Here is a 21,350-nt window from a genome sequence, read left to right on the forward strand (position 1 = left end):
CTAAACAAGATTACAGGCAGCAGGGGAAGGATGGAAAAAGGTTTTTCTTTTATCAGTAGCTCTTTCTAGTAAGAGATCAGTTACTGAAATTCTTGGTTTTTAAGAGACTTTTGAAACATAATTCCAATGCCTAAAGTATGGCTTGTAGTTTCTAGTGCTTTGTTTCTCATTTAAGAAGACATTCACTGACACGGTTCTCTGGATGTTTATTGCCAGCAGTCACTGGGCTGCCGGGATTTCAGCCGTGGCCATGCCATTTCGGGACAGCTCTGTTTATCTTCAAACCGATAAAACAGTCTGCGAAATCACTGTACCGCAGCTGTACCTCTTCTAAAAGGTTGCACGAAACCCACCCTCCCAAAATTAATGGCTGAAACTCCCAATTGTCCAGCTCTCCCAGGATTGGCACCATCACGCTGGGTGTTTGGCTTGCAGGAGCTTGTTTGCTGGCATTGAATAAGGAGTGACTGTGATGTGATTTAATTTTAGGGATCGGGCTGATTCCGCCGCCCGGGCAGGAAGGAAGTTTAACAGACTGAGTAACGCTTCATGCTTTATCATGGCACATTGAATATCGGCGGCTTTGCCCCGGCTTCTGAGAGCGGCGGCTGGAGGTTGTTGGGGTTGAGATGGGTCTGGGCTGTGGGGCCTCGGCTTCCGTCAGCCTTTCAAGGGCTTTATCCAGCTGCTGGGGCCAGGGCACAGGGGCAGCTCTGTGGCTCACCGCTGTGAGGAACCGGGCTCCTTTTGGGCTGAATATTGGGAAATGGAGAGACACATGCTTAAAGCATGTTGAGGGTAACCTGCAGGTCTCAGCAAGCAGGTCCTGGTCGCTTCTGGGGAAGGAAATTAGCACTGATTCAGCCTTGTGGTCCTCATCCCTCCTCACTTATGCAGGCGGGGACCCCGACGGCTTTCCCACCATCGCTCTCAGGGTCCCGTCATAAAACAAGTGATGTGATGGGCAGTAAGAGGTGGGTCCTTTCTTGAAGTCTAAAGTCTCTGAATTCTCTGAAGTCTCTGCTATAAATTTATGGTTAAGATACAGAATAAGCAGAAGGAAGTGTTTAATTTGGGGGACTACACAAGAATTACTGTCAGTATAAGAATTTTCTGAAAGGCTAGCATGATTTTTCTGTGCCTGAGCCAGGAATTTAAATTAAGCCTTCTGAGTCTCAGTCCATTAGCTAACATCTGACCCCCACCTCTTCTCTCTTTTTACCTTCGTGCACTTAGGTTTAAATTATCTCTGAATCTTACTTGCTTTTGCAAGTTCCAGGCAGGATGAGTGTTCGGCTTTTCCTTTCCGAGAGGGCTTGAAAGGATCACCTGTTTCACGTTGTACTAATTGTTCGTGGGGAATATTGCCATTTTCTTTCCACTGATGTGAACAAACTATTGAAATTCAAAAGTGAGTTAAACCAATCTAGCGGGTTATGATCTTAAATGTGCTCTAATCCTGGAGTAGTTGCTCTGCTGAAAGCAGAGGTGTGCCAAAATGCAACGTTTAGGAGAAGTATTTGGCAAAGAGGCTTTTAAGGACTGATTCATCGGTGCCTCGAGCAGTCTTTTATCTGGTTTCTACTGTGCCCTGCAGACGATAAGTAGTCTGTAGATGCACGTAGTAGAGTTGGAGCAGCGAGGTCAGGACGCTGATGGGTGTGGGGGAGTGAGTGCAGCTGCAAGGTCCGGCGGGCAGCTGCCCTCCTCCTTCAGAGCCAGCGCTGCCCCTGCTTTCACCATCCATCCAAGCCATTTGGCCCTGGTGTTCCACGCCAGGAGCCTTCAGAGAAGAGTGCAGGTCTGCAGAAAGCTTTCTATGCATCTCCCTTCCATTTGAGTCCCAAGCCAGTTTTATGTTTCTGTCGGTTCAGCCTCCTCACAGTAAAGGCTGGGCCGTGAGAGTGAGCAAGCGTCCATCGACTGTACTCCGGGAGTGCGCGTCACCCCTCACCGTGCATCAGAGGCGGCTCGGGCTCATAGTCCTTCAGGGCTTGACGGGGATGTGTTGGGGGGACTGCACTGAGGACTGGGGAAGCTTTTTTTTTTTCCCCCCTCCCATGTGCAGCTGGAGCGGAGCATCTGTGTCACGCTGACTTCTGGTCCCCTCTGGCCTTTGGGCGATTTGGTATCACGTGGCTGAGCATCCTCAGCTGCTCACTATCTTTCTGTTTTCTGTATCTGCGAGACAGAGGGAGTTGTGTACTCAAATCCCTACAAATTTCTGTGTGACATCCACAGCTTTCAGTATTCTGGATGCTGCCCTGAAGGGCATGCCTTTCCTGGGCTTGTAGCAATGGGCTGATTCCTGTTTGATGTCGTGAGGAGGTTTGACGCTGATTTGGGGTTTTCTGTGGATACTGGCTACAGCTCGTTTCTGGGTTGGGTGCTGAACGTGCTGACCGTTACCCAGGCCTCGCTGCACCCCAAAAAGCCTCCTTGGCTGTGCAGGGGAGTCACAGGCATGTGAATTGGCTGATGGGTCAGCACTTGTTTTAGTAAGGATTTATGATGATCTAAGCTAGTGAATCTGGTTCTGTCTCGAAGGGAGAGAAAACACTTTGACCAGCACCCAAAAAGTGAAGGATCAGGTCGTCTAGGCCATCCATGGGTGCTGGGGCAGCAAATAAAGTCTAAGCAAAAGGCATAGGAAACTGGTTTGCTGTTGTTCCCATACCGTTGGAGTGACCCTGCCTCTGTGCAGCCCAGATTCCTGCTGGGCATCTACCCAAACGCTGCTCGGAAAAATCTCTGGCATCATTCTACACAGCTTTAGCTAGGAGAAATTGGGTTTTTAACCTGGACCTGCTGGAGAAAAGTGCGTGGATATCCCAGAGACATGCCTCCAAATCCGGAGAGAGCCACTGGCATGCAGAGCGCAGTGACTAACTCCAGCCTAAGTCTCTGCTCCTGATGGATTTGACAGATTTTTCCCCCGCAGCAGCGGTGAGTTGTGTAACAACAGGAGCAAAGTCTCGCAGTCTGGGAGCCTGTCTCTCCCAGCATGGCAGTTTTAGGGTTTTGAAAGAATATAAAGCAAATCCCGCTAATGGGACTTTTGCTGATTTAGAGGTGCTTCAAAACCAGCAGCTGGGGGTAATCTCTGTATGGGATTGGGAAGAAGTGAGCCGTACGGTGCCTGTGCAGTGGGAATCGCTATCTGCGGTCCTGCGTCCTCTCCCTGCGATGCGGCAAGAGGCTGGTGGGCTACGCAGCCAGCGCGGGGGAGTCAGTGTGTGGGTGTACTGGGGGGTAAAGGCAGTAGCTTGAGGAAGCTGGAGAATTGGGAGGTGGGAGGCAGTCAATTCAAACAGCAAGCCCAGCTTAAAGAAATTCAGCATTAAAATTGAATTTGTGGGCCCTTGGCCTGTTGAGGTGAGCTGTTTGGTGCTGTGCATGGCTGAGGAAAGCTGGATGAATGATGAGATAAAGCTGGGTTTGGGCGATTGCTTTGCAGGTGTTACTGCCCAGTGCTGTTCTATAGTTAGAGCATTGCAGAGCTTGAGAGCAGAGCTGTAGCTTCATCCGGGTTGAGCCCGTTGTGCATGGGGCTGGGAAAGCTTGGTTGAAGGGAGGAGCCACAGATGGGAGATGCAGCTACTCGGCCAAGCCTGGCACTGCAAAGAAATACGTGCCCCTTTCCTTCTGAGGCAGGGGAAATGGCTGAGTTGATAGGAACACCTCTGTCGTCTGCGTGCATGAGTACCGCCTTCATGCAAAGAGCACAGCAAAGTCATTTCTGGTGGACTGTGGTTTGTAGCAGCGTCATGCTGTGGGGAAGGTGTTAAGAGACCTCAGTCCCTGAGGATGGGGCAGCATCTCCTAATTGCAGCTCTCATCAGGATGACGCCTATCACCATGGTGGAAAGATGAAAGCGTGGCCAAGGTCCGGTTTCAGCCTGTGCCTCTGACCAGTGACTGTCTGGAAGGTAATTGCCAAATAAAAGTTTATGTGCTTCCAGCAGCCTGGTGTTTGCTAGTAACCACACCGTAGCGAGTGGGTGCTGTCTTGGAGGAATTTGATGAAACACACAAACTGATTATGAGCAGGAGAGGATGGAGTGCATGATAAGTCTTCATTTACAGGCCATAAATCCCTAAGCTTCCCTGCCTCCCCCCAAAGCAGCAGTAAGTATTTATCTTGGAGGACTCATCAGACTGCAAGCTGTCACTTCCTCCTGTTGCTGTCAAGTTTGAAGATGTTGTCTGTAAAACCCTGAAGGCTTTGCTTGGACTGTACCAGAAAAAAAGAGCCAGCAGAGGTGCTGGGTACGTCTGACGATGGGTTGGGGGGTGTGCGTGCCCTCTCCCACCTGCAAGCCTTCCCAAACACAGGAGAGCCTGGGGCTGGCCATGGAGGAGGGCTCCTGCGGCATCAGGAGAGACCCTGCAGCATCCTCTGCGGCATCCCGGTCACCTGGGAAGGGATGTGAAGATAACTTAGACTGTCAGCCCTCACCTGTGACTTGCTTCGCTCCCTGCTGTGCCCCGAGCAGCGTGGCTGTCCTGAGCTGGCCCAGCAGCTCCACATGGCTGTGCAGGGTGGGCACCATGCTGCCGGCCCCATCGAGGGGGTCTGTGTGGTGGTGGGGGACAGGCCTTTGCAGCAGAGGGCTGGAGAGGACTTTGGGCTGACCAAGGTTCACACATCTTGCAAAAGGAGCCAGGGGGGCGGAATGGGATGAGGGAATCAGTGGGTGCGGATGGCCACCCCGATCGCTGGTGTGGCTCGGGGCAGGGCCCAGCCCCGCCTGCAAAACAGGGAGGAAGAAGAGGATGGGGTGAGCCACAGGAAACATGGGGCTGGATCCTGCCTCAGCTGAGTCACCAGGATTCCCTCCAAATGAGTCCGTCGGCTGCGTCACTGGTCCCTGCCCCTTGCTGCGAGCCCCGGGGCTCCGGCACTTGCCCTGGGCTGCATGGCATCGAGAGCCCGGTTGTCCGGCTCCTTATTCCTAAAGCAAGACTGATACGTGCTGGGTTAGTGGTCGGAGACACACAGGTTGTGAGGTGGTTTTAATTAGCTAATGGTGACTGACTTGCCTTCTCATGTCTGGAGCCTCTGTCATGAAAAAGCAGCAAAACCACAGGTTCCTTGGAAAGGGGGAATCCGCACGGGGTGAGTCACTGCTCCAGACGAGGCCTAGCCTGCATTATTTTTTTTTTTTTTTAAATCGTATGGAAAAAGGACATATTAATACCTTTTTGTTGACACTTTAATGTGTCTCTGTGTTTGCCCGTTTGAGTAAACAAGCGGGTGCTGTTAATCAGTCGGTTGTAGAGATATTAAAGCAGGGCGGGTCGGGGAGGGACGGCGCGGCTCAGCGCTCAAACGAGCATGGAGCTGCCATTTGGATCTGCAGCAAATTCCAGCTCTGTTTCTGTTGGAAGTGTTCAAGTGGCTGTCAGGAAATATTTGGTTGCCATGCGCTTTGAAAATCAAATTAATCCTCCAGCTTTCAAGGAGATGTGCAAAGGCCTGGATGCTCCTTTCCTCTCTCCCCAGGCCATTTCCCACCAACCCTCTTTGCAGGGCGCAGCTCCCAGGGCGGCCCCTCTTGGGGAAGTGTCTTGGGGACTTTTTCTCTGGGCTTGAGTGTTTTTAAGTCGCTATCTGAGCAGTTAATCCACCCAAATGTCCTGGTTAGGTTCTGGCACTTGTGCTGGAAGTGCTGAGGGTGGTGGCATCCCTCTGGTGATGGTCCCTGCTGCAGCGGCCTGTCCCCAGGTGACTCGCAGCTGTTAAAACGTGGGCTGGGGCAGCTCTGTTTGACCTGCCCGTATTGCAGCTCTCTCTGGAGAGCAAATAACTAACCCCTGTTCAGTGACTGCAGCGTGTTTAGAAGCTATAAAACCTGTTTGCACAGAAACTTTGTACAGCCCCTCTCCAGGAAAGGGAGTCGATAGTGGAAGACCCGGGATGCGCTCGTAGCAGCTCTGATGGGCGGCACAAAGCCACGTCTTCCAAGGACAGAGACGGGCTGCACCTCTGCCGTCGAGCCGCTCTGGGGCTCTGTGATCCGAAAGGTCCCTTCCAAATCTAGACAATTCTGTCATTCTCCCAGAGTAACTGAAAATTATTCAGGTCTACTGAGTGTAACTGCTGGTAGCTTCTACTTCATGTAATTGAGTTCTCTACACTCAATTTGTTCGCCCATGTTTCAGGCTTTGAAAAAAAATAGCCTTTAACCTTTTATTGTTTATTCAGACTTATTTAGAGAAAACAAAAATCTCTGTGGCTGGCTGTTATCAACTACGCACATTTTTGCTGAGCTGTGGAATGAGGTGAGTGTCAACAAAAAGCAGCTCAAAACCTCTTTCTTCCCAGGGTTCTTACTGACAGTGTAGACAGTCTTGAATCATGTTGGACGTCCTGGATTATGTCGGCATGTGGAATGGATACAGCTCCGTTCCCCACATAGGGCTCAGTGCATGTTTGTGTCAGGCAAACATGCCTTGTGGGGCAGGTGCTTGCAATTACTGTGTTGTCTGTGTTTTGAGATTTCACCTGAAACAGGTATTTAAAAGCCGGGCAGACGTGATGCTGAGGGACACAGTTTAGTGATGGTTTTGTCAGCGTTAGGTTGATGGTTGGGCTCGATGATCTTAAAGGTCCCTTCCAACCTAGATGATGCTATGATTCTTGTGCATCCGTGTGTTACGGAGCTGCCTTTGCTTTTCTTCTCCAGGCTGAGGGATGAAGGCAGGAGCGAAAGGGATCTGGAGCAGGAACCACTTCCTTATACACTGTTTATGTGTGCATTGAGCAACGTGCCATCTGCCACCAGGGTGTAAAATGCATGTGGGATCGCTACCTCACTTCTGTCTCCTCTTTTCCCCTCGTTCTCTCTCCCTCCCTCTAAAATGGGTCTGTACATGCGAGTTCGTCTCCGGCTGTCACTGCGTGCCCTGGCAGTGGCTCCGCTGTGTGGGAGCGGTGTGTGGTGGCAAGGCGTGAGCAGTGTGGGGCTGCGGCCCACGGCCGGCCAGTGAGCCAGCTGACGGGCCAGCCCCATGCCAGCGCCCTAAAAGGGCTTTTTATGTCCCTGAAGACAAAGCCTCTCGTTTAAAAATGCAACTGAATGAAAAACACGATTCTTAATGCCCTAGACTCAGCTATTACAAGCAAACAAACAAAAAACCCACGCACACCAAAAAAATGAAAGGCTCCCTGGCCCAGCGTGCCAGTGTTGGTGTAATACCTCTCCACTGCAAAAAAAACCCAACTCTGTAAAGTTGCTTTGGGAGCTTAGCAGTCCCTGTCAACTTGTAACTTGGTGGCCCACTAACTTTTTCCTATACTGTGTTGTTATATCATAACATCCTTTCCCCTTCCCAGACAGCTATAACAAGGTCAAGCGTCTGCTTTTTCTTTGTTGGTTCAAATTCTCCCTCTCTCCCCTCAAGCAGAGAAATGGAGAAGGAGGAACCGATATGACAGCTGAGAAGTAAACCTGTTTTGTAGACTTACTGACGGAGGTGAACCGCCTAAGGCCTGGACGGGAAATTTTTTTTTTAAGTGAAGACCCACGCAAACAACTGCAGGGCATATCCAGAGCATGATATTTCCCCGATAAAGGCAAACAGAGCAGCTTTCTTACAAACTCTTGGCTTATGGTGGCGTTTTCTGCTTGTTCTGGTGTTAAAGATGTTAGAGATAGTCAGCAGCAAATTAAATTCCAATGAAGTGGTAATGATGCTTTTGGAAATCCCTTTATAAGGGAAATCCTTATGGTTTGAAAATGAATTGATGTGAATGAGGATTAGGAAGAGGGCAGAATTTGTGAAGGAGGGTTGGCTGAACTGTCAGTCTCATAACTCGTCCTCTTGTGCCGCCCGCCCGCCTGCGTAGCCAAAACTGGCTCTGGTCCCGATCGCGTTCCCCAGGTGCTTCTGCCAATTGGGAAATCCACTTTCTGTTGCGTGCACCAAGCCTGCTCAGAGCTGACTTTCTGGCTGAGCCGCTCCTTTATCCCCTGGAAGCAGCAGCAGGGTTTTGGTGGCACCGGGGTGCCCGTGGGAGTGCTGCCGGGAAGGGGCAGTCCTGGACTGGGCATCCCACGAGACAGGCAGGACGCAGCCCTCCTCAATCTTCCAAGGACCTGCATGGTAGCGTTTCCTTGGTCAACTACCCTCACTTGTAAGTTTTTTTATACTGTTTCACAGATTACTGTGGTGCTTTTTATTTTTCTTTCCCCTCTGTCAGTCTGATGCATCTTTGCTGCAGTTCCTCCCTCTGCCCCATTCTTGCTGTACGAGCCCGGTGATGAAGTTGGCTGTCTTGCTGGTGGTGGCTTTTACTGACTGTTAAACATCTCGTCGTGTCCACTGCAAGCTCTGCAGATGCTGGGAGGTGGGGTCTGATGTGCTTTCCTTCATGTCTCTGCGGTGATGCAACTTCTGGTTGAGTTTCTGTGCTGCTGGCACCTGCCTGAGCTGCTTTCCCAGGCTGCCACACCTCCCCATCGCTCCCGTCTCCAACCACTTCGCTCTTTCCAGACTGAGTGAAGTGTTACAGAAAATGAATATTTACAGCTACAGGCAAACTTGTGTTCTGAAGCTAACAAGTGCCTGTGAAGGCAGCTGGAAGCCTTAGACAAAAGGGGCTTGCTAATCAGAGCACAGGCATTTGTGAACTGAGCTTCTTGTCGCTTGAGCAGCGAGCCAGCCCGGTCAGGATCCTGCTGGTAAGCCTGGATTCTCCCTCATCCCTCTGCTTACAGAGGAGGCGTCAGCTGTGTCTCTTCCCACAGGCAGAGGAGGAACCTTTTATTTCTCAACTTACAGCGACTGTAGCTAACAAAGCGGGAGCTGGAAAATCTTGGGATGCAAATCTCATTTAAAGTTGCACTGAGCCTACCCGAGTCCCCGCTGTTAAAGACCCTGAGCTAGAGCCAGCGTGTGTGCGAGAATGTGCTTATTGGCGCCTGCCTTTTTGTTGGGATTGCCCTGTTCGCATTGTTCCATCAATCCCTGATATCTCTCGGTAGTATTGGCCAAAGTGCCAATGGGGTGTCTGATGCTGCTGTCATGACTGTCGCGGGAAGGGGATGTGGGCAGGTCACTGGCCTTTTCCCATCCTTAAGGTGACACCTCCTGTCCAGGCATCTCATCAGTGCTTGGAAAGGAGGATTATAGCAGATGGGTGTAGGAACTGCATGCTTCATCCTCTCTGTTTCTTAAACACGAAGCAGATCTGATCCAAGCGGAGTGTCTGCGTGCTCGGGGTTGAGCGTGGCAGATGCCTGCTGTTCCGTACTGGCTTTGTGGTGTTCCTGCCGTGCCATGCTCGGCAGGGTGGAGGAGGCAGTGGCTGTGCCAACAGCCTCTAGCTTCCATGGTTTATTGAGAGGCTGACTCCAGGGAAATAGGCAGGTGTTTATTCAAACAGTTTTCTTGTAGAAAAGCAGGCTGTTTCCTTTTTGCAAACAATATCAAGTACACTACTTTGTGCAGAAAGACCCTTTTCGGGTACTGTGCAGAATCTGTATTATTTGGGTGTGGTAGCTGTGTGCTCTCGGGGGACAGACGAGCAGGCAGAGAGCGTTCAGTAGCTCTTGCATTAATATTTTAACTCTGGATTCTGATTTTGTTCAAAGTTGTGGAAAATCCCTGGAGATGTGAGCTTTTCTGACCTAGAGAACACGCTGGTAGCAGGTACCTTAATGTGTGTAGAACAGCATAGCCCAGAAAATAAATACACAGAGCTAAATATTAACAAGGCTAATGGGATTTTTGACTTGTTAAGGAGTGCATTTCCCACCTTCCGAGTTTCACACATCTGTTTTCTTAGTGGAAAGGTAAATGTGGCTTCAAGAACTGTAGTGACCTTGGTACTGATTGTTGCTATACTGCTGTTCAAAACTGCAGGCATTTGAATGCAGCCTGGTTTCACACAGTGTGCTTTTTCTCCCTTTAGGTACTCCCTAAATTCATGAGATGGCCAACACCATGCAAATCTCCAAAGATGAGCTGGAGGAACTCAAGGAGGCCTTTGCCAAAGTTGGTAAGTCACAGTGAGGAGGGCACCTTGCTCCTGTCTGCTGTGCGTTTGAAATGGATTTATCCCACCTCTGTGATCAGTGGTGCCAGCAGGATGTGGGCAGCCTGCTGCTCTCGTGGTGATCTCTGTGCCAAGGAGTCTCTTGGCAGCCTTTTTGGTTCTGGCTTGTCACTTCTAGCCAAGGAGCCCAAAGGAAGGGATATGGGCAGTCCGGCTGTTGGTGGGCATAGCATCATTTTGATTGGAAGAGACGTTTAAGATCATCAGGTCCAACCATTAACCCAGCACTGCCAAGTTACCCATGTCCCTCAGCACCACATCTATACGTCTTTTAAATACCTCCAGGGATGGTGATTCTACCACTTCCCTGGGCAGCCTCTTCCAATGCTTGACAACCCGTTCCTATTGCCTGTTCCTTGGGTGAAGAGCCTGACCCCCTGCCTCGTTACACCTTCCTTTCAGGGAGGGAGTTGTAGAGAGCGAGAAGGTCTCCCCCCAGGCCGAACACCCCCAGCTCCCTCAGCCGCTCCTTGCAGGACTTGTGCTCCAGACGCCTCTAGCAGTGGCAGACAGCCTTAGTGGGCTGTGTGGTTCCTGATGGCAGAAGTATCCATACGGGTCTTGCATTACTTTGGCCCAGGCAGCACTTCAGGGCTTGCACAATTCTGAGTTCTGATGATGTTGGGTTTGGCAAATTGGCTGAGCTGTGTGCGTAGGTGCTACGTTTCTGGTTTGTGTGGGTGCATTTCAGGCACCGCTTCGGTGTGCTTGGAGGCAAAACCTAATTAGTGTCTGTTTACCTGACCATTATGGAGCAACTTGTGGTGCTAAAAGAATGCTTTGCGGCTGCCGTGCATGTGCATTGCCCTCTGGTGGCTCTGTTTCTTCTCTGGTCCTCACCTCCCTACCAGCCTTTGATGCTGAAGGGGTTGCACAGCCCAAGCCACTCTGCCTGCCTTCCAGCTTTCCCTTGCGCTGGCATTGCAGAAGCCTCTGGCAGGCTGCTTCGGGAAGCTGAAATGGGCAGAAAATTGACATCATGGAGAAAAATTGTTTTCTGCTGGTTTAGTTTCCTGAAACAGCTTACTGGGGGATGAGAGAATGGCCAGGGAGGGTTGGGCTGGGAGCTGGACCGCAGCCGTGCGGGCAGGGCGGTGTGCGCAGCTGGGAGCCACAGCCGGGACTGGCACCGGCAGGGAATGAGTTGCACAAGTGATCAAAGCCGGTGCTTTGGTTTCCTAACTGGACATCGTCGTCGCTTGAGCACTGGCTATAAATGCAAATTGGTAGTTGCCTCGCATCTGTGTTGGGTAAGCTGCCCTCTAGAGCAGGGTGGCTCTTAAAGCTCTCGTTTGCTCTAAATTTGCAATTGGCAGAGAGAAATATGGATTTCAAAGACAACTGATTGTCACGGGGCAGTATTCCCTATTGGCACTTGAAGCAGCTTGCATTTTAGGCAGTTCCGTCTCCTGTCTCGCTCTTCCCGAGATGTTTCCAGCAGGTGGAAGCGAGCTGCCGCAGAGGGAGACGAGTGACCATGAGTGACCATCGTGCTTCTCACTGCCTGACGTGCCTCGGGGTGCAAACCTTAATGAGGCTGGGATGCAGGCAGCCCGTCCTGTCCTTGGATAAACTTCAAATGATTAACCTGGCTGGAATGTGGTGGCTTTTTGTCATTGGCGTGTGGGGAAATTATCGAGATTAGGATGGATGGCTGCCTTTGCACTGGAAACACAGAGAAACCCACGTCAAATCCTGGTTTGTTTCAGGAAACCAGCTCACCCTGCTCAGGAGGTGCAAACCTGTTTGGTTTTAAATGATAAAAGCAGTGTCAAAACTTATGTATTATTGAGAAATGTGATAATTAGCTTGTACATACCCACAAGTGAGATGGGATCTGCTAGTCCTTTTCAGCTGCCTTTTGTTTTGTGTGCTTTAGGCATGGTACAGCCCGCAAGCTTTGCTGTGGAACAAGCCTGTCAGGAGCATCTTTAATGCTCTCATCCCTTTTATTCTTGCCTAAAGGAGCCATATTTGCTCTGGGTTATAGGACTGGTCACTACTTGGGTGACTGACTTTCACTGGGAACTTCTAATGCTATCTCTACTGGATGTGAAGAAAAGTTGGACCAAGGCCTGCTTATTTAAATGAAGCCTTTATTTCGTCTCCCGTCTACCTGGAAGACTTGGAACACAGCTGAGAAGCGTGGTTGTAGCAAAGCTCTGCTGGCTGGCTTCTAGGATGTCATAAAGCAGATGTGGGGAGGAGGAGGCGTCCCACGGGGTGGTTTCTGCTCACCAAGACATGCCCCACTCCAGTGCGCACCTGCATGGGCTTCCTGGAGACCTGTTCTAACTCTAGCATGGGGCAGGGTGCTCTTCTGGATGTGCAGGTTGAGGGCACTTTAAAGGTTTTTGTTTGACCAGCTTTTCTGTATGCGGCTGGACCGGATTGAGACATCTGGTGATGCTGGAAGGCAATGAGGTGCGTTACCTTGTACTCTGTCACCTCTTGCCTTCCATGCCGCTTGAAGGTATCCCGTCTCTCCCGCGCAGCTAGTGTGCAGGTCTCTGACAGCCGGCAAGAGGCCCCAGACAACCTGCAGTCCCTGGGGAGAAACCAGGGTTTGAGGTTAGCACTACAGTCAGCTACAGCTCAGACAGGTGGCTCCCAGCATCCTACAACCAGGTATTTGTACGGGAAGTGATCCAAGTGGTCAACAGCAGTGGGGGGGAAAAGGCATTTTAACATCTGACAAAAGTAATTAAGTGGGGCGTAAGAACTGTCTAGGCTTTGACTGACCTGCAGGTTAGTGGGAGGAGAGCAGGTTGCTCCAAATCTCAGCTGATCACTGACTTTGTGCTGTGGGACAGGTAGGTATGTACTTGGCCAAACAGTGGCATTTCATAGGGGAGGCATGGCGGAACAAAATCTGCAAACTCGCTCTGTTTATTTGTCTTCCTTCTCCTTGCTTCTGATAGCAAAGATAAGCATCTTTTCTGGAAACACGGAGTACTGAAAAATTGTAACCCAGCTGAACACTTTGTTCGCTGCTGCAAGGTGGTAGAACAATGCTCTGAAATGTGAGCTTAAGGCAAACAGGGATCTGTGATCCTGCTAGAGTGTGTCCTGCTGAGCATATATCCTTAAAAGGAAACGTGTGGGTTACTTTCCCCTCTTGCATCCTGTTATTTAAGCTATTTTAAGTACTTGTCTGGAGGAAGCTGAGCCAGAGCTTGAAGCAGCTTTTGGGTTTTGTTTATTGCGGCTTTGCTGCGCCACCTGCACATGGGCAGGAGATGGTGCCGCACATCTCTGTGGTGACCTTTCCCGGGTCTGGTGTGCTGGCGCGCATGCATCTTTCAGTAGAAATAGGAAACTTCAGACGTGCTGTAGTTTCCTTTCCGACGGGCAGATTATAATGAATCCGGGCTGCAGCTTGTCTGTTAAAACAATTTTGCTTTCTTCCATTAGTAATTCCGGGCCGTACGCCGAAGGATTTCATTTGGGATAGCTTCTATTTTGACAGCCTCTTCAGCTGCTGAATACCATTTCAGATTTTGTTAGAGAGGGACTTCAGACCACCTTCCGTCTGAAGTCTGGCCCTGTTGCAGGACATCCAGCAAGGCACCATATGGCGGGCCTGCGGTAATGCTGGAAGTAATTACGCTGGTGCTGCAAAGGTGGCTGCTTTTTATTTTCTAATGCTGCTGCTTTGTACATTTGACTGTGATGCCAGAGGGGAACAGAGACAATGGGAAGGGAAGCAGCTGCCCTGTGGGATGGGGTCTCAGGCCTGTTTGCCATGTTTACAGGGTAAAGGCTTTTGGACACATTAAGAGAAGAATGAGTCCATATTCCATCACGTAGTCAATCTCTACTTAAGGTTACTCGACTCTGCTACCAAGCCAAAACTGCGGGCTAGCACATCCACCAGGCTTTGGCACTTAAATCTGCCCTTCTTGTGGCCAAGAAGATAAAACTTGAAATGAGAGCATCTTTACTGCAAAACCAGTAAGTTGGTGTGGGGTCTTGCAGTTGAACCAACAGAGCGGTCTTGCTCATAAATCACGCTCCCAAAGTGTCAGGGACATAGATGCCCTTTTAATCTATGAAGTAAATCAGTGATTAATTTTTTTTCCCAGGATACTATGGAAGAGTAACTCTTCCAGGTGGATATTTGGGATGTTGTTAAGAGTTGGAAGAACTTAGGTCCTGAGAGGCAGGGGTTTTGAGTGAGTTAAGGGGCATTAACTGCGCAGCGGGTGTCCTTCACGCTTGATGCTGTGCTGTCCCTCAGACCAGCGCGGGTGCTGAGAGCCACTGGTGTGCAGCCCCTCCGCATGGGCAGCATCTTTCCCGGTGTCATGCTCCTGAGCCACATGCACTCATGGTCAGTGTGTTTCAGATGGCTCCTCGTGCTGCAGAGCTGCTAATTTTGGGTGGTTTTTTTTTTGTTTTTGTTTTTTTGGTGAGCAGAGGCAAATCTTCTTTGAACTAGGCACGCTTGGAGGACTGGGAAGATGCTGCTTTTCAGGGGCGAACGAAACCCTCCAAATGGGCATGTGTTGACCCAGACAGCGGTAAATTCCTGATACCTGCCCTGCAGCCAGGTTTGATGCTTTCAGGTCGAGATTGACGTCTGCTGAGCAAGTGGGGATGGACCGGCCAATGGCCTGGGCTAACTCCTCTCTTGCATTTCAGTCAGTGTTTTTAAGTTATGGCTTTTTGTTCTGCAAGCAAACCAGTATAAAAGGAAGGTGAGGGATTAATCCCTTGAACTAGGTTGTACCCTTAAAAGACGTGCAGGGCTTCATACGTAGAACTGAGCTCTAAACAGGTTTAAGCATCCTTTTACCCGTGCATCTCTTCAGTGTGTTAGAGATAGGGACTTCGGAGCTGGGTTCCCTGCTGTCCCACCCAACAGGCTTCTGCCTTGTGAAATACTATATATCATGTTTTTCCCTTTCACTTCTGAATAGGCTCAGACATGGCACATGCAAGCCTGGTTCAGAAACAGTTCTGAATACTTAAGCTAGACACGTCAAGAAGAAAACCTTTACCAAATCCGAATCAAAATCACACCCATGGTAATATCAAGGATACGATATTTATTTTGAAGTCTTACTGTTCTCTGTCCTTTGCCTACTAACATTCAGGTAGATGTAAAACTTAGGTTTTTTTGGGTGGGAAGAAGTGATGAACGGGTATCTCTGGATTTACCTGCTTAATTTGGCAGCGTGGCAAAGGGTTGTGGTTGGTTCAGTCAGGCACAGGCTGAAGCGATGGATGTTGGCTGTTGGCATGCTGAGGCTGAAAGCAGAGTTTTGTTTCGGATCCATAGGCCCCGGAGATTACCAAGTCCCTTATTGCCTGATTTTCTTCACTGGCTGTGAGGCAGGGAAAAGATGCATATTGTGGAGTTAGACATAGTAATAAGAAAGCTGTAACAGAATAAGCTGGGATTTATCTAGAGGGGAAATAGTTTGCTGATGACATCTCAGGCTGGACTGTTTAATAAAGCTTGCCTTTGTAAGCTTATATTTTTTTTGAATAAAATTGTAAAATTGAAGGCCAGACAGCAGCCTGTTGCTATCAGTAGCCCGAACCCCTTTATTTCATCAGCATTATTGTAAAAACTGACTTTTCATAAAATAGTTTATCGTATTTATTAATCCACTGGAACTGATGCTCTTTAGTTTGAGACCTAGGGCCCGGGGTGTAGGAGGGAGTACAGGTTTGCTCTGTGTTACTTTGGATGTTTGCCACTAAACATTTGAATTTCACTTTCTTGCTAACTTATAAAAAGAATTTTAAAATCCCATATGGATCTGGAAAATGAGGAAGGTCGGAGTGGTGGTGAGGACGTGCTGCTTGCTGGAGCATTGCTGTGAAATATAACGTAAAAGTCACCACTGACACCTCATTAAAAGTAAATTGCCTTTCAAAATCTGCTAGAAAAAAAAGAGACTTTACAGCTTTCCTGATTGTCTTCTTTTATTCTTGAAAGCATCTCCCTTTAAGCATAAATACTGACCCCGGTGGCTGTGGTGTGGGATTCCCTCGTGAACAAGAGCAACTACAGCTCTCTGGTCGCGCAGCCTGGGGAGCCGGCAGCAGCCTGCGGGCTGCCAGGCTGTCCGGGCAGCAGAAACTGTTGCTGGAGTGGAATTTAACTCGGCTGCCTTATGAAGAGCAGCAGAATCCTCCAGTGGGGGATATGGGCGGACCAGTGGCTGGGGGAAGCCGAGCGGGGCCGGGTGCCTTGCAGCACGGGTGCGTGTTTGGCAGCGGTGCGGTGGCACTCGGCAGCGCACCGTCACAGCGCCAGGAGCTCTGGAGGTGAGGGAGAAGGTAAGGCAGCTGCTTAAATGCCAAGACTGCTCTTGTTTAGCCTTAAAGAGCTCGGCTGATGTCTTCAATACAGGCACTGTGTTGCCTTTGCGGAGCCTGTGGTTGAATGGCGGTGGTAGGAGACCACCAAATCTCCACCTCCTCAGCCCATCCAGGTGTCCCCCACCAGCAGCAGTAATGCAGGGTTGGTACCTCCCCATGGCCCCAGCTCTGGGAGGAGATGTCAGCTTAGACACTGAATTAACTTCCCTGGGCAATTTGCCTGCAGCAAAGGGATTTTAACATCGCTACTGAGCTGGTGACAGCACAACATGCCTTGAATCCCTGTCTCCAAACGTGCTTGGAGGGTCATGCTTAGTTTTGGGATGTGAATCTGGGATGTTTGACAGCTTCAGACACTTCGGCTGCTCGTGGACTCGACTCTGCCGAAGCCTGGGTACCAGCCGCCCAGTGAACCACGCTGTCTGCTCGCCCCTGGTTAGCCAGAGGAAGGAGGCACCCAGCCTCTGCCTGTGCAGGCAGCACAACCTCGCTCGCCTGAAGAAGGACTAGGGCTGCTGGATTTGCCCTGTGCACTCAATAAATGTGGTGACGTCCCCAGAGGGGTTAGGATGTGTTGACGTGAAAAGCTCCGGATTCTCACTACATTCTTGTTTTCTTTCTTCCTGAATCTAGTAGGCGATAACATCTCGCTAAGCAGGCAGTGCTGCTGTGGCTTGGTGGTTGACTGTCAAAGCAGATGTCCTTGCAGAGCATTCTTGGGCAGCATTAAAATCAGGCTGCAATTTTCTGTCAGCGATAAATGGATAACATCATTATCAACATGATAAAAAAAGTGTAAATGCAGAGCTGACTTAGTGTTTTCAGTTCAGAAAGTAAGAAGTGCTGGGTTTCATTACCATCTATTTTTAACATGCAAAGCCAGCTGCAGTTAGATGTAAAAAAAAAAAAAAACAAACAACAAAACCCAACCAAACAAACAAAAAACCCCCCAAAAAAACCCCAAAACCACTCTGGAGATCATTGATGAAAATGCAGATGCTCTGTTGTGAAACTTTTACATCAGTCACGTGGGTCAGAGCCGTCCTGGTCAGCTCTGCTTTGAAGCTGCCGTTGTCCAAAGCCAGAGAGATCTCATGGCTTGCACTGGGACTCTCTGAGGATGTGACATCTGTATTTACTGCATGCCTTTGATTCCTGCTGTATTCTTGGTGGTGTCTGTTGAATAGCGTACTACCTGGGCTTGGTATTTTTGGTGTGGATATCCTGCTGTGTGTCCGGGTCCCACACGGATCTTGCTTTCAGCAAAGACGAATGCTCTGTGCGATGTGGCCCCAAAACAGGTACGCTGTGTCGGGCCATGCTAGGAGATTCCTCCTTACCTCCATGTCTTGTAGACATCCCCAGTGTGCAGGCTGCTCTCCGTAAAGCGCTTTTGAGCATGGGGGCTGTGTTTCTGCCCCACTGTCTGGGGCTGGTCCTGTCGGAGTACTGGCACATTTCTTAAACCTCCTCCTGTCCCTTCTCTTCTTCAGACCTCAACAGCAACGGGTTCATCTGCGACTATGAGTTGCACGAGCTCTTCAAGGAAGCCAACCTGCCTCTCCCCGGGTACAAAGTGAGAGAGATCATCCAGAAGCTCATGATCGACGGCGACAAGAATAAAGATGGGAAGATTAGTTTTGAAGAGTTTGTCTATGTAAGTTGTATTTCTGAATTTCCAGCAGCCTGGGAGACCCCTTTTAGACACAGCTAAGGAAGAGAGGGCAAAGAGGTTGAACCTGGCTTCTCAGCCACTTTTATCCTAGTTTTCTTTCTACAAAGTGATGACTCTTCAGGACTTGCCGTGTAGAAATCAGTTTCTTTGTACAGATCTCTGCATATGACTGTGTTTTGTGCTGTCACTGCCAGCCTTTACATTTGGACAGAGGGGAAATATGTTGGGTTTTAAACAGAAAACCAGAAAGAATCCACATGCTTTTCCTATATGAAAACTTTGTTGGAGGCCGAAAGACCATTTCCACATGAGGTGACAACTGGAAAAAAGACTTCCAGTTCTCCAAGCTTACAGTATTGACTGGAAGCTACTCAGTTTTTCCAGGCACATAGATGAACGCTTTTCCCAATGAAGCAGTATCATTTCCGTTCTCAATTTAATGGGACTACAAGTATTTGCTAAAGATTTGAGAGAGCAGTTCAAGACGCACTTTCAGATTAGTTCTAGATGCTGATCTAGGGAAACTCAGATCCATTTGTTGCCTTAAAAGGGAGGAAGGGGAGTAAGGAGATAGGAGAAGCTGGAGGATGGGTGTAACCTTCAGCCTTTTTCTGTAGAAATAGGTCAGAATTTTTTATTTTTACACAGCACAACACTGAGATACTGGTTCAATATCCATCCCTTCAGCCTTTTCATAGTCTGATGACTGAATGCTGAAAGAGTAGTAACAGTATGTGCACTACATTGAGGGAGCTGTTTTCATGTCAGCTATTTTTCTTGATATTTCTTAATTTATCTTGACCTTCTGTTCCTTAATTGTTTTCAGACCCTCTGAACTATTGAGTTCGGAGTCAACTAGTAAGTTGGAGCTTGTCTGCAGTTTGTGAACACTTGCATGCTGGGTGCATGTTTCAACTGGTGGTTTGAGCTGGGCCATAACTCTAACTTTGCACTAGGGAGGAAGGAGTAGATCTTTTCTGTCACACTTGAGTGGTGCCAATGATCGAGTAAACACGAAACATCTTACGGACCACTAAGCTATACAGTAGAAGCAATGGTTAGTTGTAGGATTTTTTTCAAACGGAACTGTTGCTGTTTTCTGGCTGTGAGCAATTTTGCTGGAGTTTACGGTACAAAGGACGACATGAACTGACTTGAGGTTGGGGCCAAGTGACTTAGTGGTACCTCAGCATTAAAGCACGTATTTTCAAAGATTCCAAATTACACAATACCACTAACTAGTCCAGCAAACTTTAAAATAAATAAATTGGTATCAAAATCCCTATGTTTAAAACCAACCAACCAGAAAATCCCGAACTTTTGGGCTCTTGAGTCGTCACTCAGCTCTACCTGATCACTGGGGTGAGTAAAGTCTCTGTGTGCCATCAGGAGATGGTCTAACTGTGCAGTGTCATCATCGTGACTTGCCACCTCCCCTGTGGTCAAGGGATGGGGAAGGTAAGGCCAGCAGGCTGGCCCTGCAGTGACACCTCTGCATTTGGGTAGCATTTAGAGAACCTTCATACATCTCATTTGTGTTTTCAGTGGGGCTGAAACTGATTTGGTTAAGTTTTGAGGGAGCTACAGTAGGCTTTTAAGCCATCGGATGTATTTTTTTCTGAGAATCGCTCAGTTCTGTGGGACCTCAGGGCCACTAATAGGAGCATATGACCTGCGCAAATTGCACGTGCAGTCTTTCTGCGCTAAAGCATCTCTTCTGCCCTCAAACATGAGGGTGTTTTGTCAGTTAGCCCAAGCCTGCTGTTGAGGGAGGGGGAATCCCTACCTGGAGTGCTCGCTGTTACGCGTTATTGCAGATTGGAGTGTTACACACTTAAAGAGAATGGTTTCTTGGGTTGCGGACAAAGTCTTTTGTGTGAACTAAAGTCACGGCCACACGAGCATCTGGCTTACACAGACAGGTTAAAATCGCACAACAGCTTTCTCAACTTTGGTCCTGCGGAAACTGCTGCATGTGTACCTGCTCTCGGACTGACTGCAAAGGTTTCACATTTTTTTTGTCATCGTCTCTTGAAATCTACTGGAAAAGGTAAATGTATGTGAGATACTTCATGCCTAGTGCTTCTGTTTCGGTAGACACTTGCAATATGTGTGAGAGAGCGGGACAACTCTCTGCCCACTACCCATGTTAAATTTAATACCACTACACCCTTGCTGGGCCCTTCACGTTTGCTGATCTTACTACAAAGTTTGCTTTAAAGCCGAGAGGAAATAGCTTCTTCTGTGGCCCTTTCATTTTATGAAGACAAGAGTTTTTCTCATCTAACAGAGCACTTTAAATTGTAGATTTTCCAAGAGGTGAAAAGCAGCGATATCGCTAAAACGTTCAGAAAAGCAATTAACAGGAAGGAAGGAATCTGTGCGATCGGGGGGACCTCGGAGCTCTCCAGCGAGGGGACGCAGCACTCCTACTCAGGTATCGCACTGCCTTTCAGCCCGCGGGGACGCCGTATCCCCAAAATAACGGATTTCTACTGCCCTGCCATGCGCTCTGCTTTGGTTCTCCCGTAGCTGAATGATCTCGGGTCAAGGGGAGAGCAGGACAGAATTAGAGGGTGATGCCAGATTAGCAGTGTGTAAATTAAATGTGTGTTTCTTTGTTTTCTTAACTGGGTTTGCTGATGAAGGCCCTGTGTCACACTTGAATATAATAAAGTTGTTGAGTAACGAGTAATATTCTAGTAATTGGAAGTGAAAGTTGTATTTCTTTAAACTTTGTGTGACTAATAAAATAGCGTGGTAATGACAGCGGGGCTTTTATTTCCCTGGGCTATTGTACACTGATTCTTTTGGGAAAATCTTTGCTATGTTATGAAAAAGTCTGTATTAAATTTACAATTGTTTATCTTAGAGGAAGAAAAATATGCCTTTGTAAACTGGATAAACAAAGCCCTGGAAAATGATCCTGACTGTAGGCACGTTATTCCAATGAACCCAAATACAGATGACCTGTTCAAAGCTGTGGGAGATGGGATTGTGCTATGGTAAGTCATGAGGGCTCCTGAATTTAAAAAAAAAAAAAAAAAAAAAAAAAAAAAAAAAAAAAAAATTACCAAAATAACTTCCCCAAACTGTAGTTAGGGGAATTTTCATCCTATTTGAGGCTGGTTTTGCGACTAGTGTGAGTGCATAATGTTTTGCATGCATAAAAAAGGGCTCAGTCACCCAGGCTTTCGTTGTCATTGCGTGATGCTTCGGCTTTGATGCCAACTTCATAAACTGGTATTTTTGTCTAGTGTTTTTGTCTCGGCTTGA

The 21,350-nt window shown here is 48.7% G+C and overlaps 1 protein-coding gene across 4 annotated transcripts in view; it reads left to right on the top strand.

Moving 5' to 3' along the window:
- PLS3 (plastin 3) overlaps positions 1-21,350 on the top strand; it is a 54,712-nt gene that overhangs the window by 21,984 nt on the left and 11,378 nt on the right. For all 4 annotated transcript variants that reach the window (XM_063346216.1, XM_063346214.1, XM_063346217.1 and 1 more), the window contains 4 exons: positions 9,920-10,006; positions 17,893-18,056; positions 20,382-20,511; positions 20,947-21,079. In XM_063346216.1, coding sequence (XP_063202286.1) covers positions 9,940-10,006; positions 17,893-18,056; positions 20,382-20,511; positions 20,947-21,079 — 494 coding nt within the window. In that variant the 5' untranslated portion in view covers positions 9,920-9,939. The remainder of the gene's footprint in view (positions 1-9,919; positions 10,007-17,892; positions 18,057-20,381; positions 20,512-20,946; positions 21,080-21,350) is intronic.

Source organism: Chroicocephalus ridibundus, chromosome 9 (genome assembly GCF_963924245.1).
Source record: "Chroicocephalus ridibundus chromosome 9, bChrRid1.1, whole genome shotgun sequence".
NCBI classification, from domain to species: domain Eukaryota; kingdom Metazoa; phylum Chordata; class Aves; order Charadriiformes; family Laridae; genus Chroicocephalus; species Chroicocephalus ridibundus.